Raw genomic sequence first — 23,696 nt, 5'->3', positions numbered from 1 at the left:
ACTACAATGCATTTTAAAAAAGCTTTGATGCATTGGTATGGCACAGTGCGGTGTATGCAAGGTCTCCATTGTTAGAAAATGACCCAAAAAAAAACTCTAATTAAACCCAGAATATGCTGATCTGAGTTCTGTCAAATCGATAAATTACTATTGACTTTTATGAGAGAAATATGAGAAGCCTGTCTTTATGTCATGACATCGCCCAGACGTTTTTAAAACAAGGAAACAGCGATGGCAACAACGATGGACACAACAAAAAAAAGCAATAAAGGTTGTTGTGGCATCCCTCAGCGGCTGCACAAGTGAATCTGCACATTGTTATGTTGTGTATTGACTCAGCGGCCATTTTAATTACCCCTGTGAAAGCACAACAGGCTGTCAGTCTGCAGTGAGTCACCTTGTGCCCTGTCCGCTCATTGTCCACTCATGGCTTTCAGGGTGAGGAAGACCGCATATTTGTATATATGTGTGTGCAAGTGATGGATGACTCTGCATGATGTGGAGGTGGAGGCAGAGTGAATTTCAGGTGGGGTGGCGGGGTCTACTCATGAGCACTGCGTAGTCATGGAAACCACCCCTCATGCCGTTTTGGGGAAGGTGGGCGGGGGGGGGGGCGGAGTGGGGGGGTCGTGTCGGGTGTTGGAGGACAGGGGTTGGGGGTTGCGGGGGAGGAGGGCTGGAGCCTACTGATTTATTACAAATTTGTAAAATCCCTGGGGTCAGCGATGCAGAGTGTGTTTACACGATAACAAAATTTGTTGCATGAATAACGGCTCAAGCAGCAGAGAACAAAAGAGAGAACGGCTGGACCATATCCAGATTCTGAACAGATTCAAAACATTACTGTGAACAACACCAAACAAGTATCTACAATTGAGAGAGAAATATTTAATTATGACACACCTTATGAATATTCATGATTGGGCTTGGCCAAGGACAATATGATGGATGGGTACAATGCAGTAGCAATGGTCGCTCTGTCCCTGGGCAAGCCTTTTCACAAAAATTCATAAACTGTAATGCAGCACTGGAACCTCCTGCTACCAACCAGAACCTCCAACTATGGAGGAACTAGGGAGGGCTGAAGGACATCAGGAGCTCAACATCTGCTAAGTGTATAGGATTGCTACTATTTAATTTGATTTGGTCATCCGATTTTAGCGACTCCTTTTAAAGCCAGGAGCTGAGTTCAATATGGATTCTGCCCATTTCTGCTGCAGTACAGCCGTTCCCGATGCACAACCTCCGAAATGCAAACAAACAGGCTAATTGGCTTTTGAGAGATAATCCCAGAGAACAGGGAGCCTGGGAGAGATTAGCGGTCAGGAAGAAGACTGAAGGAGAGAGAGATGGTATCTCTGCAACAGCCAACAGAAAGTTGCTACTCGGTGGCGCTGTGGTGTGCCAAGCTAACCCCTAAAGCTAACCAAAGAAGAAGCTGTGCACTTTAACCATTAACAAACAAAGCGGGGGGATGAAGTATTATGCTAAAGCTAATGTGTTGGCCAGGGGCTGATAGTGGGCCTGATTCAGTCACAGTGAATCAAAACAGCGTGATTCATTGGAAATACTCTGTAGGGGCTCTGACATTTCCTGAATGTACAAGCATGTGCATTTTTCATTTGCTGTGTTTTCACCTTGGGTGCCGTTTCTATTGGTATTTTCTTATTATGTGGACCTTCAAACGAGCAAAGTGAAATGTACTAATTAAAAATGTTATTTGATCACTGTTGTTTTGATCAACTCCAGATTTTGAGAATGTGTGGCTAATTCCATTTTTGGTTAAGTATTACAGGTAAAGCACCATAACCTCAGTTAACTGCCAAATAGAGCCAGCTAGCTGAGTCACTCGGTGACTAAGTGGACTGTACCATGTCTAGTGCACTAGAATGCAGAATACCAAACTGGAATATTAAATGTTGGAAATTATGCATTACTAAGATGGACTCGGGACAAACAAGACTGTTCAGATTGCATGGATATTTTATTCTCTAATGCAGTTCTGGGTTTTTGGCTGATGCATGCGAGGGAGAGCCCGGCTGTAATTTAGACAGGCCCGTATGAATAAGAATTGTTTTCGATTATTTCACTCCGGGACCTAGGGCTGTAGTCATTTAAATCTCACGATTGATTGTGCAGGGGCTGTATGGGGAGATGTGACATCCATAATTCAGGAAACGAATGGAAGGCAATATGTAGCGCTGCTAGATTAATTATGATTCCTCTTCCATGTGGAAAAATCCACTTGTGGGTATAACACCTCACCCCTCTCTCCCTGAAGTAGGCCAACAGACTTAACCAGGGAGGGATATTCTTTGTTGCTGCCAATTAAAGGATATAATGACATTTTTGTCAATCTTACTTTTTAAATGAGGTGGTTCTGATGGACTATTAAAAGTGGCAAATCTCTCTCATTGATGACTAATGATTATATTCTTCTTTGATATTCATATCAACTTCTTGTTGTGCAACAACTAGTAGAGGGAGACACAATTTGCCTACTTGAAAAAAATGTTTTTTTCCCACAATGCATCATGTACTGTGACAATGGAAGTCCATGTATAATGTATGTACAATGTATAAATGTGGTCATCTGTGTTTCAATACCAATCTTTGATCTGGTTGAAGCCAATATTGCTGATTTCTAGAATTTCCAGTATTTTCCAGAAATTAGAGTAAATTGTAGGAAAGTGGCAATTTGACTAGCTGGCCAACTTGTCTTCAGGAAGTTGTGTGTAATTCAGTTCTGTTATTTGGCATGCATCAGCAAATACAACACATATGCTCTGAACGTACTGTAACAGCCAGGGATTATACAAAATTGAACAGTTATAACTGATGGTAAAGAATCTGTTTTGTCATTACCAGCAAAACCGATCGTTTTACCCCCTCATTAGGAGGGCATGCTTTAGCACTTTAATCACTGTGCAACACCTTTGACATGTGGGCCTGCAGGTCCTTGCTTGTCGAAGGAGCCTTTTCTCAGTAATATAGTACAATTAATCAACAGGAGAAGTGAACTCAAAACCCTTCGAGAACATAATGTTCACTGTCATTGTAACATAACGGCCTGGATTCAATCAACATTCATTCTTAAAATTCACTCACAGTGTTTTTTATGTAAATCATGAAAAGAGATTGTCAAATGTGATTGGGTGATTGTTCAACTCGCCAAATTGTGCGTGAAACAGAGTCAAAAGAAAAGGTTGAATGTCAGATGAAACAAACTAAGTCTCAATACCAAAACTGTTCCTGAAAACAGGAGAAAAGAAAGGAGAAAATTATAGCAGTTCTGTAGAATGTGAGAAGAAATAACAGGCAATAGTTACATAAGGTTTAAACTGCATTTCATCTGTTCTGGTTGTTCTAATATGATTATCCTTCCATGAAAATGAGTCTGATTCAAGATCACCGATGCATGATCCTAATAGAATTTCCAGGAACAGGTATAAAAAGAGGCCATTGGATGCCTAGTAGTGCCTAAAAACATAATTTGCTTCATTCATGAAATTCAGTTTAAAACACATTTAAATTGTGTTTCTAATTTTTTATACTGGTTTATTACTGTGTAAAGGGATTAGATATGGCAGATATAGCTGTTTGTCTCAAACAATGCATTTGGCTGAAACTATCCCTTCCTGGACAATGCTAGTGCTGACTACTTGTCAGTAATGTGCTACTTAACACTTACATTGTGTTGCAGTACAGTCCCATAAAGGGTTAAAAACATGTCAGTCACAACGAGTAGGGGTCGACCCTTGACCTTTGCAATTTCAGACTTACCTCCCTGCTCGTCCAACATGACGAGAGTCCTGATACCAGCATCTTTGCTCTACTCCCCAAGAACCACAGCAAGGAAGGGTGGAAGGAGACAGCCCAGGCGAGGGAAAGAGAGAGAGAGAGAGAGAAAAAAGGAAGAGGAGACAGATCTTTAAGGGAAGGTCACTCAGAGGAAAAAATGGAAGAACCAAGTTAACACTAAGCAGGAGAATTATGTCAGAGAGTGGCCCAGTGTCGGATTATACAAGTGTCCTTAGCGTGACAACCAAGGTTAGCAGCATGCTAAAGTACCATTAACCGGTGAAGCCCACACCCATCTTGCTGATTTACAGTGATGGATTGAATGAGGCTTCTCCTCAATATAATGTATGGTTACCATTTGCCTTGTCTGAACCAAGTGATTTTCCTTTCCACTAGAGAACTGCCTGGCTGAAACAAGTGAGTCACTGATAACACAAGAAAGAGCTGTGGCCATTTAGGGGGTTTGTGAAGCCCCCACTCGCTCTTGTTGTTTTGACAAGTGCATTGTTTTTTGATAGTCATTTGAATTATTTGTTAGGCGGCGATGTTCCGAGAGCACAATTCATTCGGGAAATCTACAGTGTCTGAAATCAAAGTTAGTCTGAGCGTAGAACACACCAAAATATTAATATAGTATGTGTATTGCATTATATGTATTAAAGATTATTGGAATAGATGTATTAAATGTAATTTTCTTTATCACTTTTGGAAACCATGGAACATCATTGGAAATGTTCCAAAAGAATGACAAGGTTATTATATATAATAATTCCTATGACTGTGGACTGTGGAGTTTCTGTCTGCCTTAAATCCCCTTCTCAACTCTTTATTCCGCCAATCTCTTTCGGTCCAAAGAATGTCTGACAAATATGTCCCCATCTTCAAGTTATTAAGCTCTTTTCAAATTAAGGAAGTCAAAGAAAGTTCACCCATAGTCCCTGCAGTGAGCAGAGATTGTTCAAACAGCAGGTGTCCACCTGAACGAGATTTTAAAAAGTACACAAATGGAAATAAAAACTCATAGCTGTTAAGCCTTTGTTTATGTCTTTGTGCTCCATTTAATTTGCATTTTCCACACAGATTTTCATTTGCCACAGACAGAAAAATTCTGTAAATGCTGTTTGGTGGACTTGAATGAAAAGTGTTGCCTCGATGAAATCACATTACTTTTTCCCATTTTCTCCCAATTTGGTAGCCAATTGCACCCTATCTATTCCAATTATCCATGTTAACTGGGGATACGCCGCATACATCCCCGTTCCTCAGCGGCCCAGAGGGGTCTGGCAATCCAGAGAACGACACGCCTTCTTCAAGCCGTATCATCTCAGAGCCTGTGACCGTGATTGTAAGCAGCGACCCTACTAACCCCCACTGAGTCCCTCCCCCCGCCCTCGGAGCGGTGAGCCAATTGTGCCGCTCCACGAGAGCAGCCAAACTCAGCTTTGGCTGGATCGGGACACAAACCCCGGTCCTCGGTGTGCAACTGATAATGCCTGCATCAAGGTCCGTGCACAACCACGGCTTGCATCATTATTTTAATTGGACTGCAAGCTCACAGACTAAAACTGTCTGTAAAAACAGAGCGAAACAAAGAATCATGAATGCTGCGTTTCCAAGTCTCATTCTGCGTGTACACTTCAAGGACCTTATGAAATCTGACAAATTCTGTGCTGAGTTTGCATAATTCATTGTTTTTATTTTTGTCTCAGTCGAGGAGTGGTCCTGTTTCTCTTGCTGGAATTACTTAGCTACCCAGCAGTTAACAAATTAACTAGTGAATGTCCAAACATTTGGGTACTATCTCTCTAATGCATACTAGTAATTCATGTGCACAATAACAACTGCCTAAAAACATCCCCGATACATTCTATCAGTGTAGAATGATTGACAGTTTTAGATATGGGTCTCCCTGTCATTTGTACTTAAACATAATCACAGGGGAATGTGAATTCTCTCTGAGGTCACACTGATGGGTGCATTTTTTCTACAAATACAAGATTATATAATTATGTTAATTGAAATGAACATGAACTTGAATTAGGAATAATTGAACAGGAGGCATTGTTTTGAGCTTACACATAAGGCTGTGTGCCATTTTGGAGAAACACTGTCTCGGGGAAAAACGCTATGTCAGCTACAGCAGAAAGTACTCACTGCACCAGATATTCCCGTATATGCCTCCCTCAGTTACTGTGTGGCTGCCTCCTTCTTGAAGGTGAAGGTGTAATCAATTCCAGTCAGCGCTTTTGCAGTGAAACTAATACTTGACCTTTTAAGGTTTGAAAATAATACAAATCTGATGGCTGGAGGCAGGATCTCTGCGCTGAAAGGGGCCAAATGAAACTGATAATTAAAACGATCAATTCTATTCAGCCTTGAGACTGCGGCAGTCACTTACAGTACTGGAATGGCAGACGTAGATTACCTCATACTGTATAGACAGCAATGACCCTTTCTATCTAAAGGAGCGTGCCATATTTAATCATTATACATAGGTCCCACTGACTGTACATGCATATTTTATAGCCCATCTCCAGCGGGGTAGATCACTTGATTGCGCAAAGAGCCCTGCAGACATCTCCTGTTTCTGTACTGATAATTGGAGAAAAACACGATGTGAAAATTAATAGAGGGAGCAAACACAGCGACGAAAATGAACACAGCTACAAACACCTGCAGTGGGAGGGGCTGTGATATGATTTTTAAAAATAAATCTGAGGCAGTTAAACTGCTTCGCTGCAGTGCAGACTGTGCTCATTTTCGTTTGGATCACATAAAAAGCCAAGGATGACTAGCCCTATGGCGAAAGAATCCCCATCCGCTGAGGCGCTGTGTTGTTCGGTGCCGCAGTCTTTCCGGAATTATCCGGTGAAAAGGCATCAACCCTGCCTGGCCCTGTCTTCCCAATGTATTCCCGTTCTGCTCAAAATTCAGTTTCAGGGTGACTCTTCTGCTGCAAACATAGATCAGCCAGTGTGCCCTATGTCGCTGATGTAGTGTGACTTCAGAAGGCGTCACACGCCCCACATGCCCTTTTCGAACGGAGCTCAGTGAAAAGGCGCACTCCGTGATATAAAGGTGCAGTCAGCTGCCTCTCTGAAGGGGAAACACACAGGGTGGAGTCGCAAAATCCTTCAGCCTGCGCGACCTACTTCTTATTCATACTCATTCTGAAGGACATTACATTATATCAATGGTTTAAGGGGCTTTTAGGTAGCATATCAAAATAAAGCAAGGGTTGGTGCAGTGAAGCATAAAATCAAAATGGTGGAGCTGTGGCTTGCTTTGCAAAAAGGCACAAAGGTATAAGCCACGTAATAGCACGCGAAGCACACAAGCTCGCTTGAGTGAAACAAATGCTATTTACTTATTGTATAGCATGACAAAATAGTAGACAATAGGTGCTCTACACAGGCATACAATTACTGTAAACAGCAGTATTGGCTACACTGTAGCTAGCATGATTAGCAGCAGTGCAAGACCAATCCGGTGTCTTTCAGGCAGCGGTGAGTGTCTGAGCTGTGAGTCCGGTTGAATGAGACACGTGTTTCAGAAGACGCCCGTTTTAATCTGCGCTTTCCGTAATCATGGAGCAATGATGCAATAGGATGTAATGACCTGCCTCATCTGTGTAAACCAGTGTTTACCAGGTATCAGGTCGGAACCTAAGTGGTAGCAAAAACTAACTGCACCATCTTACCTACAATCCACAGTATTATCAACCTGTAGATCTGTATCAAACCTACTCTAGCCAGGCCATTCAATGATACACTACTATTGACATGGATAATTTTTATAATTTTATCCCTGCTGTTTGAATGAACTCTTTGTGGGACATTTTGTATGTCTATTGAGTCTACTGAATGTTAAAATGTGATGGGACCAGCTTACAAAAAAAAACTTTTTTGGCCAAAAAATGTATTACACAAGTCAGAATTGAACCCACTCCTCATTACCCATCTTAAACAGAAAAGAGGAAGGCTTCTGTTGCACCTGGGGAGTTTTCCGCAGCCTGCATAGAAAGCCTTCACAGTTACTACTGCCAGTCAATACAAATTGCCATGCCGCACAGCATACTCCAATGCAGCAAAAGATACCTCTTGTTTACTGAGACGCCGATGCCTCAAGACAATGTTAAGCATGCTCAAGGCTCAGAAATATTATTATGTCTGCAAATTCCTGGTAAACATCCGCTTTACCCACAGTATACTGTAGCTGAGTCATAAGCTTGTTTCTGACTATGAGAAATTGCACTCGACTCTGAGGTTTAAGTTCAGTCCAGGTTCATGACAGGAAGACTAAGCTTCAGCAAAAACTTGATCTGCATTGAGCTCTGGACTGATCTTCAGGCTGTGAGACTTCTGAAACACGCTGTCAATCACCCACATCAATAAGAGACTGATGAAACCTCTGAGCCAGTCCTTAATTACTCCTGAGAAATGGATTTTAAGATTGATTTTAAGAAGCTCTTAAAAACTTTAATGTAATTTACTTACTGACAAAATGGAACTAACTAAAAAGTTCTAGACATTAATTCTGTATGCATGCATGCATTTCTGTATTTCTCCAACCCAAGCTACATGTATAGATTTAGAAATATGCATGTACTATACGTATTTTGTATTTAAGCATGTGGATATACAGTATGTAGCTTCTATACACTTCTATATCAATTTGCATCCATATGCATATCATATGGTGTTTAAGATGGCAAATAGAGATGTTAAAATGGGCAATATGCTTGTTGTTGTGATCAGGTAAGCAGGGCGTTGTCCTCATCAGCCTGTCTCGGGTAATAAAATGGCAGCCGCTCTTCACGGCTTATCTTTGCTCGTCTGCGACCTCTGCGGACAGCCGTCTATCTTTGTTTCCCCCCTCAGACTGGGTGGTGCTCTGAGCTGTGATATGAGCACGTATTGAGTTATGATCGATACGCCCTTCTGGGAACGCGCTGCGGAGGCCAACGCTTTCCCAGAATACGCCCCACTCCCCTTCCCCTGCCCCGCCCCCCCGCCTGGGTTCTCGCCAGCAGCTAGCTGCTTTGTCTGTCTCAGCCACATCAGAGCTTTCATTTATAAATCGCGGTAAGGCACCTGAGCTGAAAGAAGAGCTGGAATAATTGCAGTGCTTTGCTGGGATTTCACTCTGGGCCGGACCATCTCTTGACGATTGCCACAATTCAATTAACAACTGTCCTCAAGGTTTCCTGACAATTATATTCAGGTGTTTTTGCATTGTTCCTAAAAACAGTTTGGGGAGTTCAACAATAAGCAAAATTCTGGAATTGTGTTTGCGCTGTAAAGGCAACACTTAAAATGCATGAGAATTAAGTCAAAATTGACCAATTTTACCTATCCTTAGACTGCCATGAAATTCATGGTATTAAATGTTGATTTAATGTCATGTAATTTACCGTGATGCAAAATAAATATGCTACAAAAGTGTTAGTTATATCGATTAAAAGGAGCAGCTGTACAACAAATCTTTAAGGGTTTGACTCATTATCTTCGAAATTCAGTTAGAACATTTTTATTCAATAACAAAATGAAATTAAAAAAGAAAAATCGAGCCAATCAATCCAGCACCAGATTGCAATGCATTTACTGTTGGATTCCAATAAAAAGAAAATGACTTTATTGTAATTTCCCTATAGATTAATATACAAATGTTTAATCTATTACCTAATAGCTATATTTATTCTTGGTTGAACAGAACTTCCTCTAGAGCAGTAGTCACCAAACCAGTTCCTGGAGATCTACTGTCCTGTAGGTTTTCATTGCAACCCAAATTGGGCACACCTGATTCTACTAATTAGCAGCTCATCAGGATCTTTAGCTGTTGAATGAGGTGTGCTTTGTTGAAGTTGGAGTGAAAACCAACAGAACAGTACTGTAGATCTCCAGGAACAAGGTTGGTGACTTGATTGGTTTTCATAGGTCTGAGGTCCTAGATGCTTCTTGTCCTGATTTAACTCAGGCTACTGATCCACAAAGGTTGAGATCAGTGGGTCAGGCTTTGGTCACCTGTGCTAGTGTGCCTGGGGTAGCTTCAGGACTCCTTCAAAGGAAGCCAAGCGTGCCTCTGCCTTGATCTCAGCCCTGTTTAACCATCGACCTTTAACCAGCTTGACTGTTCTAAATCTTATCTTGTTTCCTCCTGCTCTTCATCTTCCACTATTGATCTCTATCTCCTGAATCAATAATGGCTTCCCCCTGCTCCTTCATTAAAAAAATTGAGCTGCATGCCCGACACCTTATAATTAGTCTCATAACATTATTATAACCATATAACATATTTGGCTCCTGAGTTGTTTAGTCGGTAAAGGAAATCACCACTGCAGTCAGACCTACTGTAGACTTTTCAGGTTTGATCCTAGGTAGTCATTAGTGGACTGCGACTTGCAGGGATAGGAAGGGCTTAAGCTGGCTGGGGTCTCATAGGTCTCTGCTGCAGTAATTCCTCTTTGACGACACGCTACGCACACACAGGCTACCTCTCTGCAGCTTAAAAGCTCAGGTCACTACCTGAGAGAAGTAACTACTCGCTGCGTTTGTGGGCCCAATACTACAACTGATGAGTGGAAAATGCTTGTGTAAATTTAGCCAAAATTTACAAACAAAGCAACAAAAGACCTAAATCTAACAATTAGGGTGGTCTACAGAATGAAATAAACCTGAAGGAGAGTTCTGGCTGCCACAAGTTTTTTCCATTGCAATAATGCCATTGAGCTAGCTGCTGAACCTAGCTAGCAAAGCTGTTGAGCAGCTGTGTTCAGTCCTTGGAATTAAATCATGCTTGAAATGTGTAAATGAAGATTATTATTTGAGAAATCTCTGAAATGTGCTATATATGTGTAGGTATGAAACATCAAAAAATGTGTTTGGTTTTAAAATAAATGCTATCGAATGTCGGAGTTGTAATGATGGAGCCCAACCAACCTTTTTTTTGGCATGAGAAATCGTGTTGTTTCTGCTATCCAAGCCCCTCTTGACTATTAACCTGCCCAAAGTTAAGTGGTTGCAAATAATGGTAGCATGTAACCCACTGCATGTGTTGTCCATCTGAAACGATGCAAACTGTCTAGTGGTGATGGTTAATAAATGTATGGTCTGCAACTGCGGCCTCCTTCGTAGGAAGGCCCTTGTAGGGACACGGGGAGTCTTCCTCACCTCTTCCACCAACTGCAGCATACGACGAGTGCTCTCCAATGACTGCAAAGAGAAAAACGGAATAAAGTTAAAATACATTGAAAATGCTCTCACAGTCACTCCTGTCACCCTAGGTTTGAGAGTAGGGCTCGGAAGATATATCGCGGTTACTTATTTTCGAATAAACTCTCTCGAGCACAAACAACAATTCACCAATTGCCTATATTTCTTTATGAGGATACAGCAGTGAGAGCTCCCTGGATTCAATCAAGATGATGCCTTTAACTCTGACACACAATTAAATCCAAGTCTTGGGTTTTTTCCTTGAAAACAAACAGTTTAGCTATTTCAGAAAAAAAGTTTGTAAACTGTGCTTGCGAAGAATAAAATAGTTTTTGCATTTAGCTGCAAAAATGGTCAAAGCTAAGGACAAATGTTGATTGGATCTAGCTTCTCTTGCCTTCCCTACAGGGATCCAGTGCGTCAAGCCGGGCAGCGGAAACTTGTTCACTCGGACAAATTTTAATATCAGTCAGGGCCGACATTTTAGAACTACCAGTCGAAATAGGTCCTCACTCTGATTCATTCTCATGCCTTTCAAGAAGAACAAAATGAGGACTTTTATTTGGCGAGGGCTACAATTTAACTATCAAGACCAGTACCTATCTTGAACCTTGAAGTGTTTGTTTATTGTTTTTGTTTAAAATGACATTTATGGTGCATTACGTTCATTACTCTGAACGTTGAAGGCCAGAATGGTCAGAAATTCCTCAGGAGCCTACGTAACAGGGAGACAGGTAGTGTCATCTTTCATTCTCTTGCAAGTACTAAGCAGTCAGAACCCAATGGCCAACATTGTGAGCCATCTAACATGAATGCATTTGTTTGAATTTGAGTTCTTCCAGCCACTTCACCTCCATCCTCCAGCTATAGATAGCATGCCATGTTAGCATAAATGCAGATGTAAATATACTTGGAAGTGATAAGACCACAAGGTGTAAAGAAAGTGCAAAATACAGCATGCTGTTTCAGTTGGTGTTCCCGAAACAGACATGGTAGAAATTCCAAAATGTAATTTGTGTGTATTTTTGAGGGAGTGCTACCCTGTTAAAAAAACTGATGGACTGTAATCGGGAGAGTGCCTTATGGAGGTTCCAGTGTGCAAAGAATAGCTCATTATTATCTCTAATGGAGGAAGTGAGTAAATGACTGCATTAGCTGGAACTTATAACTGTACAGAGCCAAACGTGTTTTGGGGTCTGGAGTGAATGTTGTGTGTATAGTATAGTGTGTGAGTATAAACAGGATAAGCGTGTTGCCTTTGTAGGCTTGTGTGTGTGTATGTGTTTGTGTGTGCATGGATCGATGTGTGTCTATGGCTGTGTGTACGGTATGTGAGTGTCTTTTCTGTGTTAGTGCTTGTGTTTGTGTGTGTGTTTGTATTTGTTTGTAAGGCTCAGTGTGTGTGTGTGTGTGTGTGTGTGTGTGTGTGTGGGTTAATCTATAGGGCCCAGTCTACTGTATGTGTGTATTTTATTGTGTGTGTATGCCTGGAAGTATCTCTGCATTTTGGTGTGTGTGTGTTTGTGTATGGCTCAATGTGTGTGTATTTCTCAGTGTGTGTATTTTTTTGTATTTGTGTGTATGGCTCAGTGTGTGTGTGTGTTTGTGTGCTTGTGTATGGCTCAATGAATGTGTGTGTGTGTTTGAGTGTGTTTGGTGTTTATGGCTCGATGTTTGTATGTATGTGTGCTTGCGCATGTGTTTGTATTTGTGTGTACGGCTCAGTGTGTGTTTTTGTATTTGTGTGTATGGGTCAGTGTGCATTTGTACGCATGTATTTGTATTTGTGTGTATGGCTCAGTGTGCAGGTGTGTCTGGCTCTGTGTGTGTGTGTATGGCTCATTATGGGTATGTGTGTGTGTTTTGGTATTTGTGTGTATGGCTGTGTTTGTGTGTGTGTGTGTGTTTGTATTCATGTATATGACTCAGCGTGTGCATGTGTGCCTTTTGGTATTTGTGTATGACTCGGTGTGTGTGTATGGCTCACCGTGCGTGTGTGCATCTGCCTCTGTGTGTGCGTTTCGGTGTGCGTTGCAGAGGGTGCTGCAGTGTGTGTGTGTGCATGTGTCTGTTTGGTGTGTATGACTCGGTGTGTGTCTATGGCTCAGCGTGCGTGTGTGTGTGTAAACATGTGTATGGCTCAGTGTGTGTGTGTGTGTGTGTGTGTGTAAATGTGTGTATGGCTCAGTGTGTGTGTGTGTGTGTGTGTGTGTGTGTGTGTGTAAACGTGTGTATGGCTCAGTGTGTGTGTGTTTGTAAACGTGTGTATGGCTCAGTGTGTGTGTGTGTGTGTGTGTGTGTGTTTGTGTGTGTGTAAATGTGTGCATGGCTCAGTGTGTTTGTGTGTGTGTAAACGTGTGTATGGCTCAGTGTGTGTGTGTGTGTGTAAATGTGTGTATGGCTCAGCGTGTGTGTGTGTGTGTGTGTGTGTGTGTGTGTAAACGTGTGTATGGCTCAGTGTGTGTCGTGTTTTGGTGTTTGTGTGTATGGCTCAGTGTGTGTGTGTGTGTGTGTGTGTAAACGTGTGTATGGCTCAGCGTGTGTGTGTGCTTCTGCCTCTGTGTGTGCATTTCGGTGTGTTGCACAGGGTGCTGCAGTGGGCGTGGGACTGCAGTGAGCCGCGCAGCCACTGGCAGCCCTGCGGTCAGGACGGCTCGGGCAGATTTACCGCCTCCCCTCTGCACACACGTCTCCGCTGGATTGCATTATCTTTTCATGCATTTTTAATAAACCCATTTGAGCCCAGCACATTTTCCTACATGCCGGAATCTCGGCTTCTCCCATTATCATTAAAAACAAGGACGGCGGGGTGTTTTTCAGTTGACAAAAAAAGACCCTGAAAAACTACAGCACTAAAACAAACGCACGATGGAATAGAGAGGGAATGTTGCTGGGGAATGGTGCAGCACCTAAAATCATTGCGACTCACGGCTTAATTCAACCCTGCACTAAAATTAGGAAAGCCTCATTATCATTCATTTCACTCCTGCATCCTACATGTATGTACGTAGTTCAATGCGGGTCTTAACTGCTATGGCAATATGGCATTTCAATGTCTCACAATCCTGTGGAGGATATTCGTTTTGTTGTGTGTAAGCAATGCCATTGATCCAGTACATTTCTGCACCTGTTCTAATGCTCCTTCAAATAGTTTATGCTGCTTGGGCTATGCCAGGGCTGATGAAACTGCAGTGAAAAACAGTTACTGCCGGTCAGAGGAGGTCCTGTTATAAACATGCAGGAGAAGGAAACAAACAAAGAAAAAAAAGTTGTTTTTCTGCAACAGTTTCAAAGCTTTTGTTTCCAGAAAGGCACTAGCACGATGGCTCAAAAACTGGTTTTGGACCTGTTATTGGGTAGATACTTTTGTGAAACACACCTTCAATAGAGTTAATACTTCTCAACCGACCTGGGTCAAATACGTAACTGTTGTATTCAAATACTTTTCTCTGCTCGACTGATCTTGCCTGGTGCAATTGAACCAACCAAGAGGACCAGAAGGTGGGCTTTTCACTTTTTTTTTTTTTTAAGATATTTTTTAGGCCTTTTTCAGCTTTATTGGACAGTATAGTATAGAGAGACAGGAAAAATGGGAGTGAGAGAGATGGGAAGACATGCGACGAATGTCTGACGGTCGGATTCGAACCGCCGACGTCGCGGCTCGCAATGAGCATGCGGTCTGTGCTCTACAGACTGCGCCACCGAGACACCCCTGCTTTTCACTTTTTGAGGGTATTTCAGTAGGTTCCACACAAGCTCTGTGGTGCGTAGAAAAATATTCTAATATTTTAAAAATTTGAAACTATTATGTATTTGACCCAGGTCTACTTGACAAGCTATACCATGACCAGAGACATAAGCTCTAATATCAGTGAATATTGTTATTTGCCCTTCCAGGGCATGCGCTGAGAATTAGAAGGTTCTAACTGACATTTTTGAAAGATATGTCATATATATGTTTATAGGGCACTAAATACATGTGTGAAAATACTGTTTCAAAGTATGAAGAATGTTTTATCTGCTTGGAACCCATTCACTTTGGAATCTTCAAAGCTAAATATCTCAAAACTCTCAGAACGCAGATAGAACCTTCTGATTCTCCGCTCTCGGGTTCAAAGGTCGGCCTACTTACCTCATCGGCCAACTGGTCGGCACGCTGCTGCATGTCCGCCAGCTCATTACGCATATCGGCGTCTTCTGCCATGGCCGCTGGATATGTCGATCGGCGCTTGTCTCCGAATGGGAACTGTGGGTATTACCCGGAGCACTGCAACGAGAGGGACGAGCCAGAGATTTAACAATAACGGTCATCGTCCATCTGTGACAACCGAGAGGAGACAAAACATTCACATGCAAAACGAATGGGCCCGGATTCGATCGATATTAAGCTTCGCATTTATTCGCGAGAAGTTAAGGGCATGTATTGATTGAATTCTGGCAAATGAGAACATAACTATTGAGCTATTACTCCCATATAGGCTTAGCATTTTTGCCTACTCTCCCATCTAGGGGTTACATACTGTATCCAGCAATTACAGTGGGCTCCAGAATTATTGGCGCCCTTAATGAAAATTAATTAAAAAAATAAAAAAGGCTGCATATAATAAACAACATGGATTATGATCTATATTATGTTCACATAAATGTAGTCTCGTTTCCTTCTGACAAACACAGCTGCCAAAATTAACAGTAAGGAACATGGGGGGAGAGACCATAAGTAACCCCATGATCGCAGTTTGAGAATTGGTTGTGTCTTTGGGTCTAAAATGGCACCTCCACACCAACAAACTCTTTTGAAGGGTGACACAAAGACAGCCCTTACTGAGCACAATAGACAAAAGCAAGCATCTTGAGTTTGCTAAACCTCATTGGAATCATGACTGGAAGAGACTGCTATCATCACCCGAGACCAAAGTGGAATGTTTTGGCCATACACACCATCAACTGGAGGTCATAGGTAGATTTTCCAGCAGGACAATAACTCAAAGCACACATCAAAATCCACACAGAAATGGTCAAGTAAAAACAACAACCATGTTCTGCAACAGCTATCTCAGCCTCCAGACATAGATCCCATGACAAACCTGTGGTCTAAACTGAAGTGGGGGGTATCCCAAGTATTAAACCAGGGGTGTCAATAATTTCATGTAAGACTTTATTTGATTTTTCAAGCATTTATCAAGGGTGCCAATAATAATTGAGCCCACTGTATATTGGCATTGGTATTGCCTGAATGGTTTATAGAACTACAGCAAGAACTATTGACAATCTTGTCCATTCAAGGAAAACACAATCACTAGTACACCAATAAAATCAAAATCTCATGAAAGAAATGTTTCAACAACTAAAGCTAAATGTTTTCTGAGCTGCCTTTCAGAATGTAAGAAAAGTAGCTAATACAGAGAAAGGGGTTTGCAGTGCGAGGTGAAAATCCAGAAAGCCCAGAGGTGAAATAAACTGCAAGGTTACTCTTCAAAAAAATACCTTGCAGTTTCTTATCTCTACAGAAACAAGAGAAGCAGTGGTATCTAAACATTTCATTTGAAGCTAGATGAAATAAACCCCACCTGACACACAAAGGCACACACTAATCCCAAGGGCACGCAAATGCCCCATTGGGAGAGGCCATTTTCTGGTTCAGAAACAACACTGGTGCATCAATGAGAGTGCTACGCCTTTAATCAAACCCTTGAAGAAAACCTGGCGACTGAAGTCACTATCCCATTAAAATGGCCTGCTGAAATGTCAATAGTTTTAATTCCTGCCGACCGCACCACATCAAACGCTTGCCCAAACACATGCAGCGCAGTGTCTCAGAGATGTCCCCACAGACATAGTAAACATGTCTGCTCTCCAGGATAGCGAGGCAAACCAAATCGTGGAGGCTGGCGGTAAAGGAATTTCGTCCCTTTTCCAATTTTTCCTCATTGATGTAAAAGCTGGTTCCATCCCGTTAAAAACCATAGCATGAGATGAGATGTCTGTGAGCCAAAATGGCCGTGTGGGAATTGCAATCTTACATAAAACGCCGCATTTGCCTACAGGTCCCGTTCAAAGGGCTGTATGCGTTTGCTGAGCTGGCTACAGGGTGCCCGTATGTCCAAAATGTCGACCTCCTCTCAAGACCCCCTCATCCCAGAGGATTTGGGTTTAATGGACAGCATTTTGTTGCAGCCTGCTGTAAAATGCTTCAAGTGAGTGGGGAGAGATATCAAAGACAACAGATTGGCGCCTGAGATTGATGCTCTGTAGACATGAGGGAGAGTCTGGGAGTGATCTCTATGAATAATCCATTCCCCTCAGCCACTGTTTTGGCAAACACAACACGACGGACAAGGAATGAGAACAGTCAAGGGCAGTTCAGTTCATTATTATCGTGGACTTGTTCCTTGGTGTAACTACGGTCAGACCTCAACCTACCAATGTGAGGGGACAAGGCACAAGGTTGTGTGTGTGTGTGTGTGTGTGTGTGACTTTGTGTGTGTGTGTGTGTGTATCAGTGATATAAGTGAGCACCACTGTGATCTTGTGCTAGTACAGTGGATCTATTTTTATCCCTCAGATCTTTACATGCTGGATTGAATTGAAGCAGTTTCTATTCTAAGGCTGTGGTGAGATGGTATTATTATGTAAGCTGATGGGTAATGAGAGAGAGATTGAGAGATAGAGAGAGGAGAGAGGGAGAGAGAGATAGAGAGACCCCATATGCGCTTAGGCATGTTAATGCACGTGACTACGATGTGCGCTGTATTTGATGTACATATACGCACATGTGTATATTTAGATCCATATCCCCATCCAAATCTTTACCTTGCTCAGAAACCAACCCACGCCAACCCAATGCCCTGCTTAGTAACCTGCGAATGTAGAACAGCCTTAACAAAAAGATGGAATGGTGTAGTGTATACTCACACGGAATCAAAAATAGAAAGCTTTAAATTCCCACGCTTCCTTAAACTGGTACTGTACACAAGTCATTCTTATTATGCTCTGGAGGCCCAAATCAGCAGCCTGACAGTTACTACTCAGCACTTAACTGACAAATTGTTTATCTGTGTAATTCACTTCAACTGGTTTCTTGGGTCTAAATTGTGGTTAGTAATTTTAAGGTGAAAACAAAAACCTGCAGACCTAGTGGCTCCTTAGCGCAACATCTCCCTTTCTTCTCTTTTATCTGCTCCAGACTGCAATATTTGTGTAAATTTTGTTCTGTTGTTGACTGGTTGTGAATTGTACATTACTGTGAATCGTTGCTTTCTGTAGAAATATATTTTCCTTCAGATGGGACATGCTAATTCTCCTGGGGGGCACAAACCTGGATAATGACCCAAAGATCCTGGCAGAATGGCTGTGTTCTAATCCTGCACCTCAACAGTATCTCAGAAGTTCCTTTTGTTTGTGTCCCCTTACAAAAATTTTCCAAGGAGTAATACTGATTGAATCTAGGCCTCTATGTTATCCTGGGATATTATCAGTATATTATCAGATGCTTTTGGCTGTAATCATTGTAGGCAATCACTTTAATGAGGATCAGGCCACTGGAAGCTTCTATAGTCATTTCTATGTTGACGTATTCTCCTGAACCCAAATTATACTATAATACAACTGAAGCACCTGGAGAGTCACAGAATCTGCTTTGTTTTCACCTTAATACATTTTGATTTCCCATTTTAGGCTGAATGTCGAGAGGTTGTGGCAGTGTTTATGGGAGAATGTTTCTCCACACCTTGTAGACACCTCATTATACATGTACAGGACTCTGTCAGTCCAGCTGCTTAATCAACTCCTTATATTTGATTGATTGCATAATACCTTCAGTTTCCTAGCCACCTTATATCCCCCACAGGTCCTTGTTGTAAAAGAGAATACTATCATTTTTTATTATTAATGTACTGCATTATATTACCCTGTTAGACCACTGCTCGTCCCTACCATCAGCAGTTCCTCATGTTGTCCTCCCATAGGACATAATTGTATTTCCACCCTGCTATAATGCACATACTGTCTGCTATCTGCCAGCTCTCTGAGCTGGTAAAGTACATTATTGCATTGCGATAGCAAACCTGTCAATGAGAGATTATATTTTTCAGAGGCAAGTGGCTTGTTTCAAAAACATTCAAATTCATAATTTATTTTCTGAATGTGTAGACCTGATTGGTCGGAAGTTTATTTGCCCTTAACTCTCCTTTTTTACTGGATAATATGCCATTTATGTATGAGCAAAATTTGTCTTGTAATTGCTTTCTGATGAAGGCCATGTTGGGCAAAATGTTTCTGCTATGTATTAATTCAGTTACTATTGTTTCATTGAGCATCCATTATTGCACCACATTTGGATACTGTATCTTAAAATGGATACCAAATTAAATGGATACCAAATGGATGCCTCCCATAGTTGCATCGCCAAATTAACGCAATTCACTTTTCTTTCTTTTCTATATCTTTTCTCCTCTTGGCTGATTTGATGCATTAATGCATTCCTGTGCATTAATATAGGTCCCATTTCTTTGATAATGTATAGCATGCACTTTTAACAGCACATTTGGCTCCTGATTCTAAAGCCATTAAAACAAATGAGAAAGTTACAATGATTATATGTTTGATACAGTAAATATTAATAAATTTTTATCAAAAACTTACAGTAACTCATAATATAACATCAAATGGAGAAATAAAAAGATAAATGATTGATTTCTTTCACCTTCACCTATAGTGGAGATTTGGGGAGCAGACTTTGCATTATATATTTTTCACTTGAAGATAAGATAAAAAATCTCAAGCATCTGGCAACACAACTCCAGCTGGACGGCATTGGTAATGCAAAAGGACTCTGGCCTGAGGCAAGGTACGAATGTGATGCTTCAAATCCAAACGTCAAATCCCAAGATATTCGAGCGCAAGTGTTGAACTCAGCAGAAAAGAAAGTTAAGAAATTTCTTGTTTTCATAAAATGGGGAAAAAATGGAACCCACTTGCTAACTGCCAAAGATAACCTGGCCATGTTTACGACTGAGTTTGGCATTCAGAGATATGAAGAAGCTCCAAGGGAGGCAAGAAGACGCACCATCTGTGCAGTGGTATCGCTGCTGAGAGCCAACATCACGGCTTTGCTTTGATTTGCTTTCAAGCCCTCAACACCACGGCAGGAGACGCAAGAATAATAAACTGGTAAGCTCTTTCTGAACAGTGAGTTACAGTGTGAACCTTATAATCCTAGACAAATTTCCTGTTTGAAATTGGGCATAGTTTTCAGCATAACAATGCTTCAGTGACATTAGCATATTCATTAAAAATCATGCCATTGGCCACGTTAAAGACAGACTTGTGAAGTAAACCTTGAATGTTTGTTTCATTTGCTGCATATTCCATTGTACAAGTAAAATGTAAGGGTGACCATACACAAGAAATAGGCTTCAAACCACTTATTTAGAAATGTTATAATTGATTGGATGAGCTGGTATAACCAAAATAATGAAATGCTATCTTTATTTACTACTTACATTGTGGATGGATTCCAGTTTTCATTTTTGAGACGCATACATTATTATATACACTACATTAATTCAGTAGATGCTCTTTTCCTTTTATTGAAAATACAGTTGAGAAGCTGTTTATACTGACAATTATGATAGCGTAACATTGAACTATAAGAAGATTTTCTTTTGCGACAACAAATTTTAATCGGACTACGGAAAGCTGTCACTGCAGATATGGCTTCTAAAATGTGTATTATATTACAGCTACGTCTTTGCTACTCTATACCATCCCTCTTACTGAGGGCTGACGTTGCAGTGGTGGGCAGCCATCTTAAAAGGTGGCGGGCAGAGCTTCAGTGGCTCTGTGCTGCCATCTTTGCATGAGGCTGTACATGCGAAGAGACTGAGCAGCAAGCATCTGTGATGTTCTGGGATGCCGTTGTTTGGTCCCCTCAGAATCGTGCCCTAACGCATAGTCTAAAGGCCTGTCAGATATCTAACAAAGAAAATTCCGGAATGAAACTGTCAGCTGAGGTACAGTTTGGAAAAGAAACTGTCCCGAAAGAAGCTTATGAGTGGAAAATACAAGCCAGACCAAAAGTGGGAAGCAGAATAAGAAAAGGTCTTTTATCTCCCTTTTCATATTTCCCAAACAAATAAAATATTTTGAGCCAATTGCCAGTTGACAAGATGATGCTGGATGGAAATGTCTGTTTGGAGTTTATGGTGGTTCCTATTATTGATAGGAAAAGGTAGTACATTCAGAGCTTGGTATGCTAGGTTGATAAAATTTAATTGAATATGAACAGCAACCAAAATCCAGTGATGTGCACTGTCAGGCATGTGTGTAATTCTGCAGGTTGAAGACCAAGCCGGCAGCAGCATTCTTGATCAGTTGCAGTGTCAAAATGGTAATTCTAAACAATAATTAATTTGTTAGGGAGCTGTTCTCTTATGCAAGTCTCATTGGATTCCTCTGCCAACTAAATTATGTTAACATTCATTTATTTTTAGGCAAGGCATTGAAAACGTTGTGTTTCTTGAAAGCCTGTGTTTCTTGAACAAGAATTCACAATACACGTCTTCTGCATATTTTGTCATAAAGACTGGTAGAACCTACCAGCTTGACTGCTTTCACGCACAACTTTTCAATGCTATTCTGAAAAAAAAAAGAAATAATAATTTAGGCTTGGAGAATCTGAATGAGGTTTTTTCTCATTTGCTCCACTGCATATGACGGCCGTACTGGGCCGCTGACTCTCATTTATATCTATCTGCTAAGACCTCACATGGCGGCACATTCAACCCAATGAATAGACAAAAAATTCCTCATCGGTTCCTCTCCGTTGCACACGACATCTGGCTGACAGCACACGCCCTTCCTCCTCCCTCCCTCTCTCCCTCCTTCCCTCGCCGTACGAGGCCACAGTCATCCGATTTGATTTAGCCGCCGCTGCTCTATCACAGACTGGTCGAGCTGAACTGTGGGACAGATTAAACCCTCGGCCGAAAGAGGATTTACACAACACGGCCATTTTCGGCTCCTCTGCACGTATTCCACAGTAAAGCCCGCAGCAAATGTGCCATAAACCTTGTTCAGAAGGATCTGATTTTCAGAGAGGCGAGATGACGTTCTTCAGGAAGCAAACCTTTGTTTAGACTTTGGCTATGCTATGGTGTGTCAAATTTACGGGGAAGCTACGTGACAAAGGACGAGTGCCGACATGGGATGAAAGTAGTTGAGATGCTCACGTGTCGCGATAATACCTTTCCGTGAGTATCACGGCATTTGTTTGCTTTTTATAACCTCTCCCTTACGCCTCAAAGGTGGCTTGCCTTTATCATTCAACCATCCAGATTCATAGATAAGAAAGGGCTGTGTCCAGCTGACTTAAGACATCCTCTCCCAGCTCTGAAAAAACTACACACAGCACAAACACACTTCGTACCAGCAGGTATACCTGTACCTAGTAAACAGAGAAACATCACAGCATAAATTAATGTTGTAAATGGTTTGGACTCTCTGACCTCTCTGACCTCCTTACAAAATGGCACCTAAAAAGAGCCGAAAGTAGAATTCTGCCTGAATGCAGCGCTACATTACTGAAGGAATTATCCTATTGCCAGTGGCAGCTGCATCCATGCTCACATTCATCGGCCATCAGCGACTCTGTCAGCAACATGTCATTAATATTCATAGCGCTATTAATCATAGTTCCCTTCTCCAATTTGGAAAAATTGTTTTTTTCCCCAGTTCTCGATTTTTCCTATTTACTTGGAACGCCCAATAGTATTCATAACTGCTGCTGAACGACCTTCTGTGGGTTTGGGAGCATACAAACCGCCATTTTATTTTCCACAGTCAATGCTCTGGAGGAGTACTGTTCGTGTTTAAATTGTGTAGGCGGTCTGCACAAACTCAATCTGGCAGTGGCAGATGCTGATGGGCCACTAGACATGGTCATAACATTGCCACCTCCCTCACTGAGTGATGCTGTGGCCAGTTATTCAAGGCTGATGGCTACAGTTGTCTCTGTAAGACGCTAGACCTTGGTGGTGGATTCACAATCTGACAAGAGGATGACCTACCCGATAACCAGTTTAGAGAAAGTTTAGAGAAAATGCAAAGATTTTCTTTTCACTTCAGTCACATCTGTGCTTGGAAAGTCACTGATTCACCTACCACACCACCTAATTCCCATTTTCTCCCTTGACCTCCCCACCATGGAACCCACCCATTCTGCCACCACCTGGCCCAATCCCTGCTCCCTCCCTTTAAAAAGGTAAGATCTGAGACATCACAACAGCTCTCGCTCATAGAAGCGAGCTCTCACTCGCTCACATAGAATCAAACACAGACATACAAAAGGGTTTGGACTCATCTCAAAAACCCATCAGAGCATCAGAAACATGTCTATATACTATACATTCCTTCTTGGGGTAGAAGAATAATTCCACCATAAGCTATAAGAACTATCTTCAGGAAAAATTAACTGGTTGCATTTTGGTTCAGCTATTGGTTGTTGAAGTGCCTTGTTTCCCCACATACAGGGGACACAAATCACTATAAGCTTGGTTCTCAATCAATCAAGTCAGACCATGGTGTCTTGCAGGGATCAAAAGAAGAATGTGTGCTTTCTGTTTGTTCTTTTCATGCTGTTCCCTCCATTTAAATGAGGCCATGCACAGTAAGACAGGCTTTCAAAGG

General features: G+C 41.7%; 1 protein-coding gene across 1 annotated transcript in view; it reads right to left on the bottom strand.

Moving 5' to 3' along the window:
- Positions 1-23,696, bottom strand: part of snap25b (synaptosome associated protein 25b) — a 46,149-nt gene that overhangs the window by 7,454 nt on the left and 14,999 nt on the right. Inside the window, exons 2-4 of the mRNA XM_061258054.1 lie at positions 15,145-15,279; positions 10,971-11,012; positions 3,784-3,832 (exon numbers count right to left, since the gene is read on the bottom strand). Of these exons, the coding sequence (XP_061114038.1) occupies positions 3,784-3,832; positions 10,971-11,012; positions 15,145-15,216 (163 nt within the window). The 5' untranslated portion in view covers positions 15,217-15,279. The remainder of the gene's footprint in view (positions 1-3,783; positions 3,833-10,970; positions 11,013-15,144; positions 15,280-23,696) is intronic.

The sequence above is a fragment of the Conger conger genome, chromosome 1, assembly GCF_963514075.1.
Source record: "Conger conger chromosome 1, fConCon1.1, whole genome shotgun sequence".
Taxonomy (NCBI): Eukaryota; Metazoa; Chordata; class Actinopteri; order Anguilliformes; family Congridae; genus Conger; species Conger conger.
The sequence above is the reverse complement of the archived record's forward strand: the minus strand, read 5'-3'. Positions and strand labels throughout refer to the sequence as shown.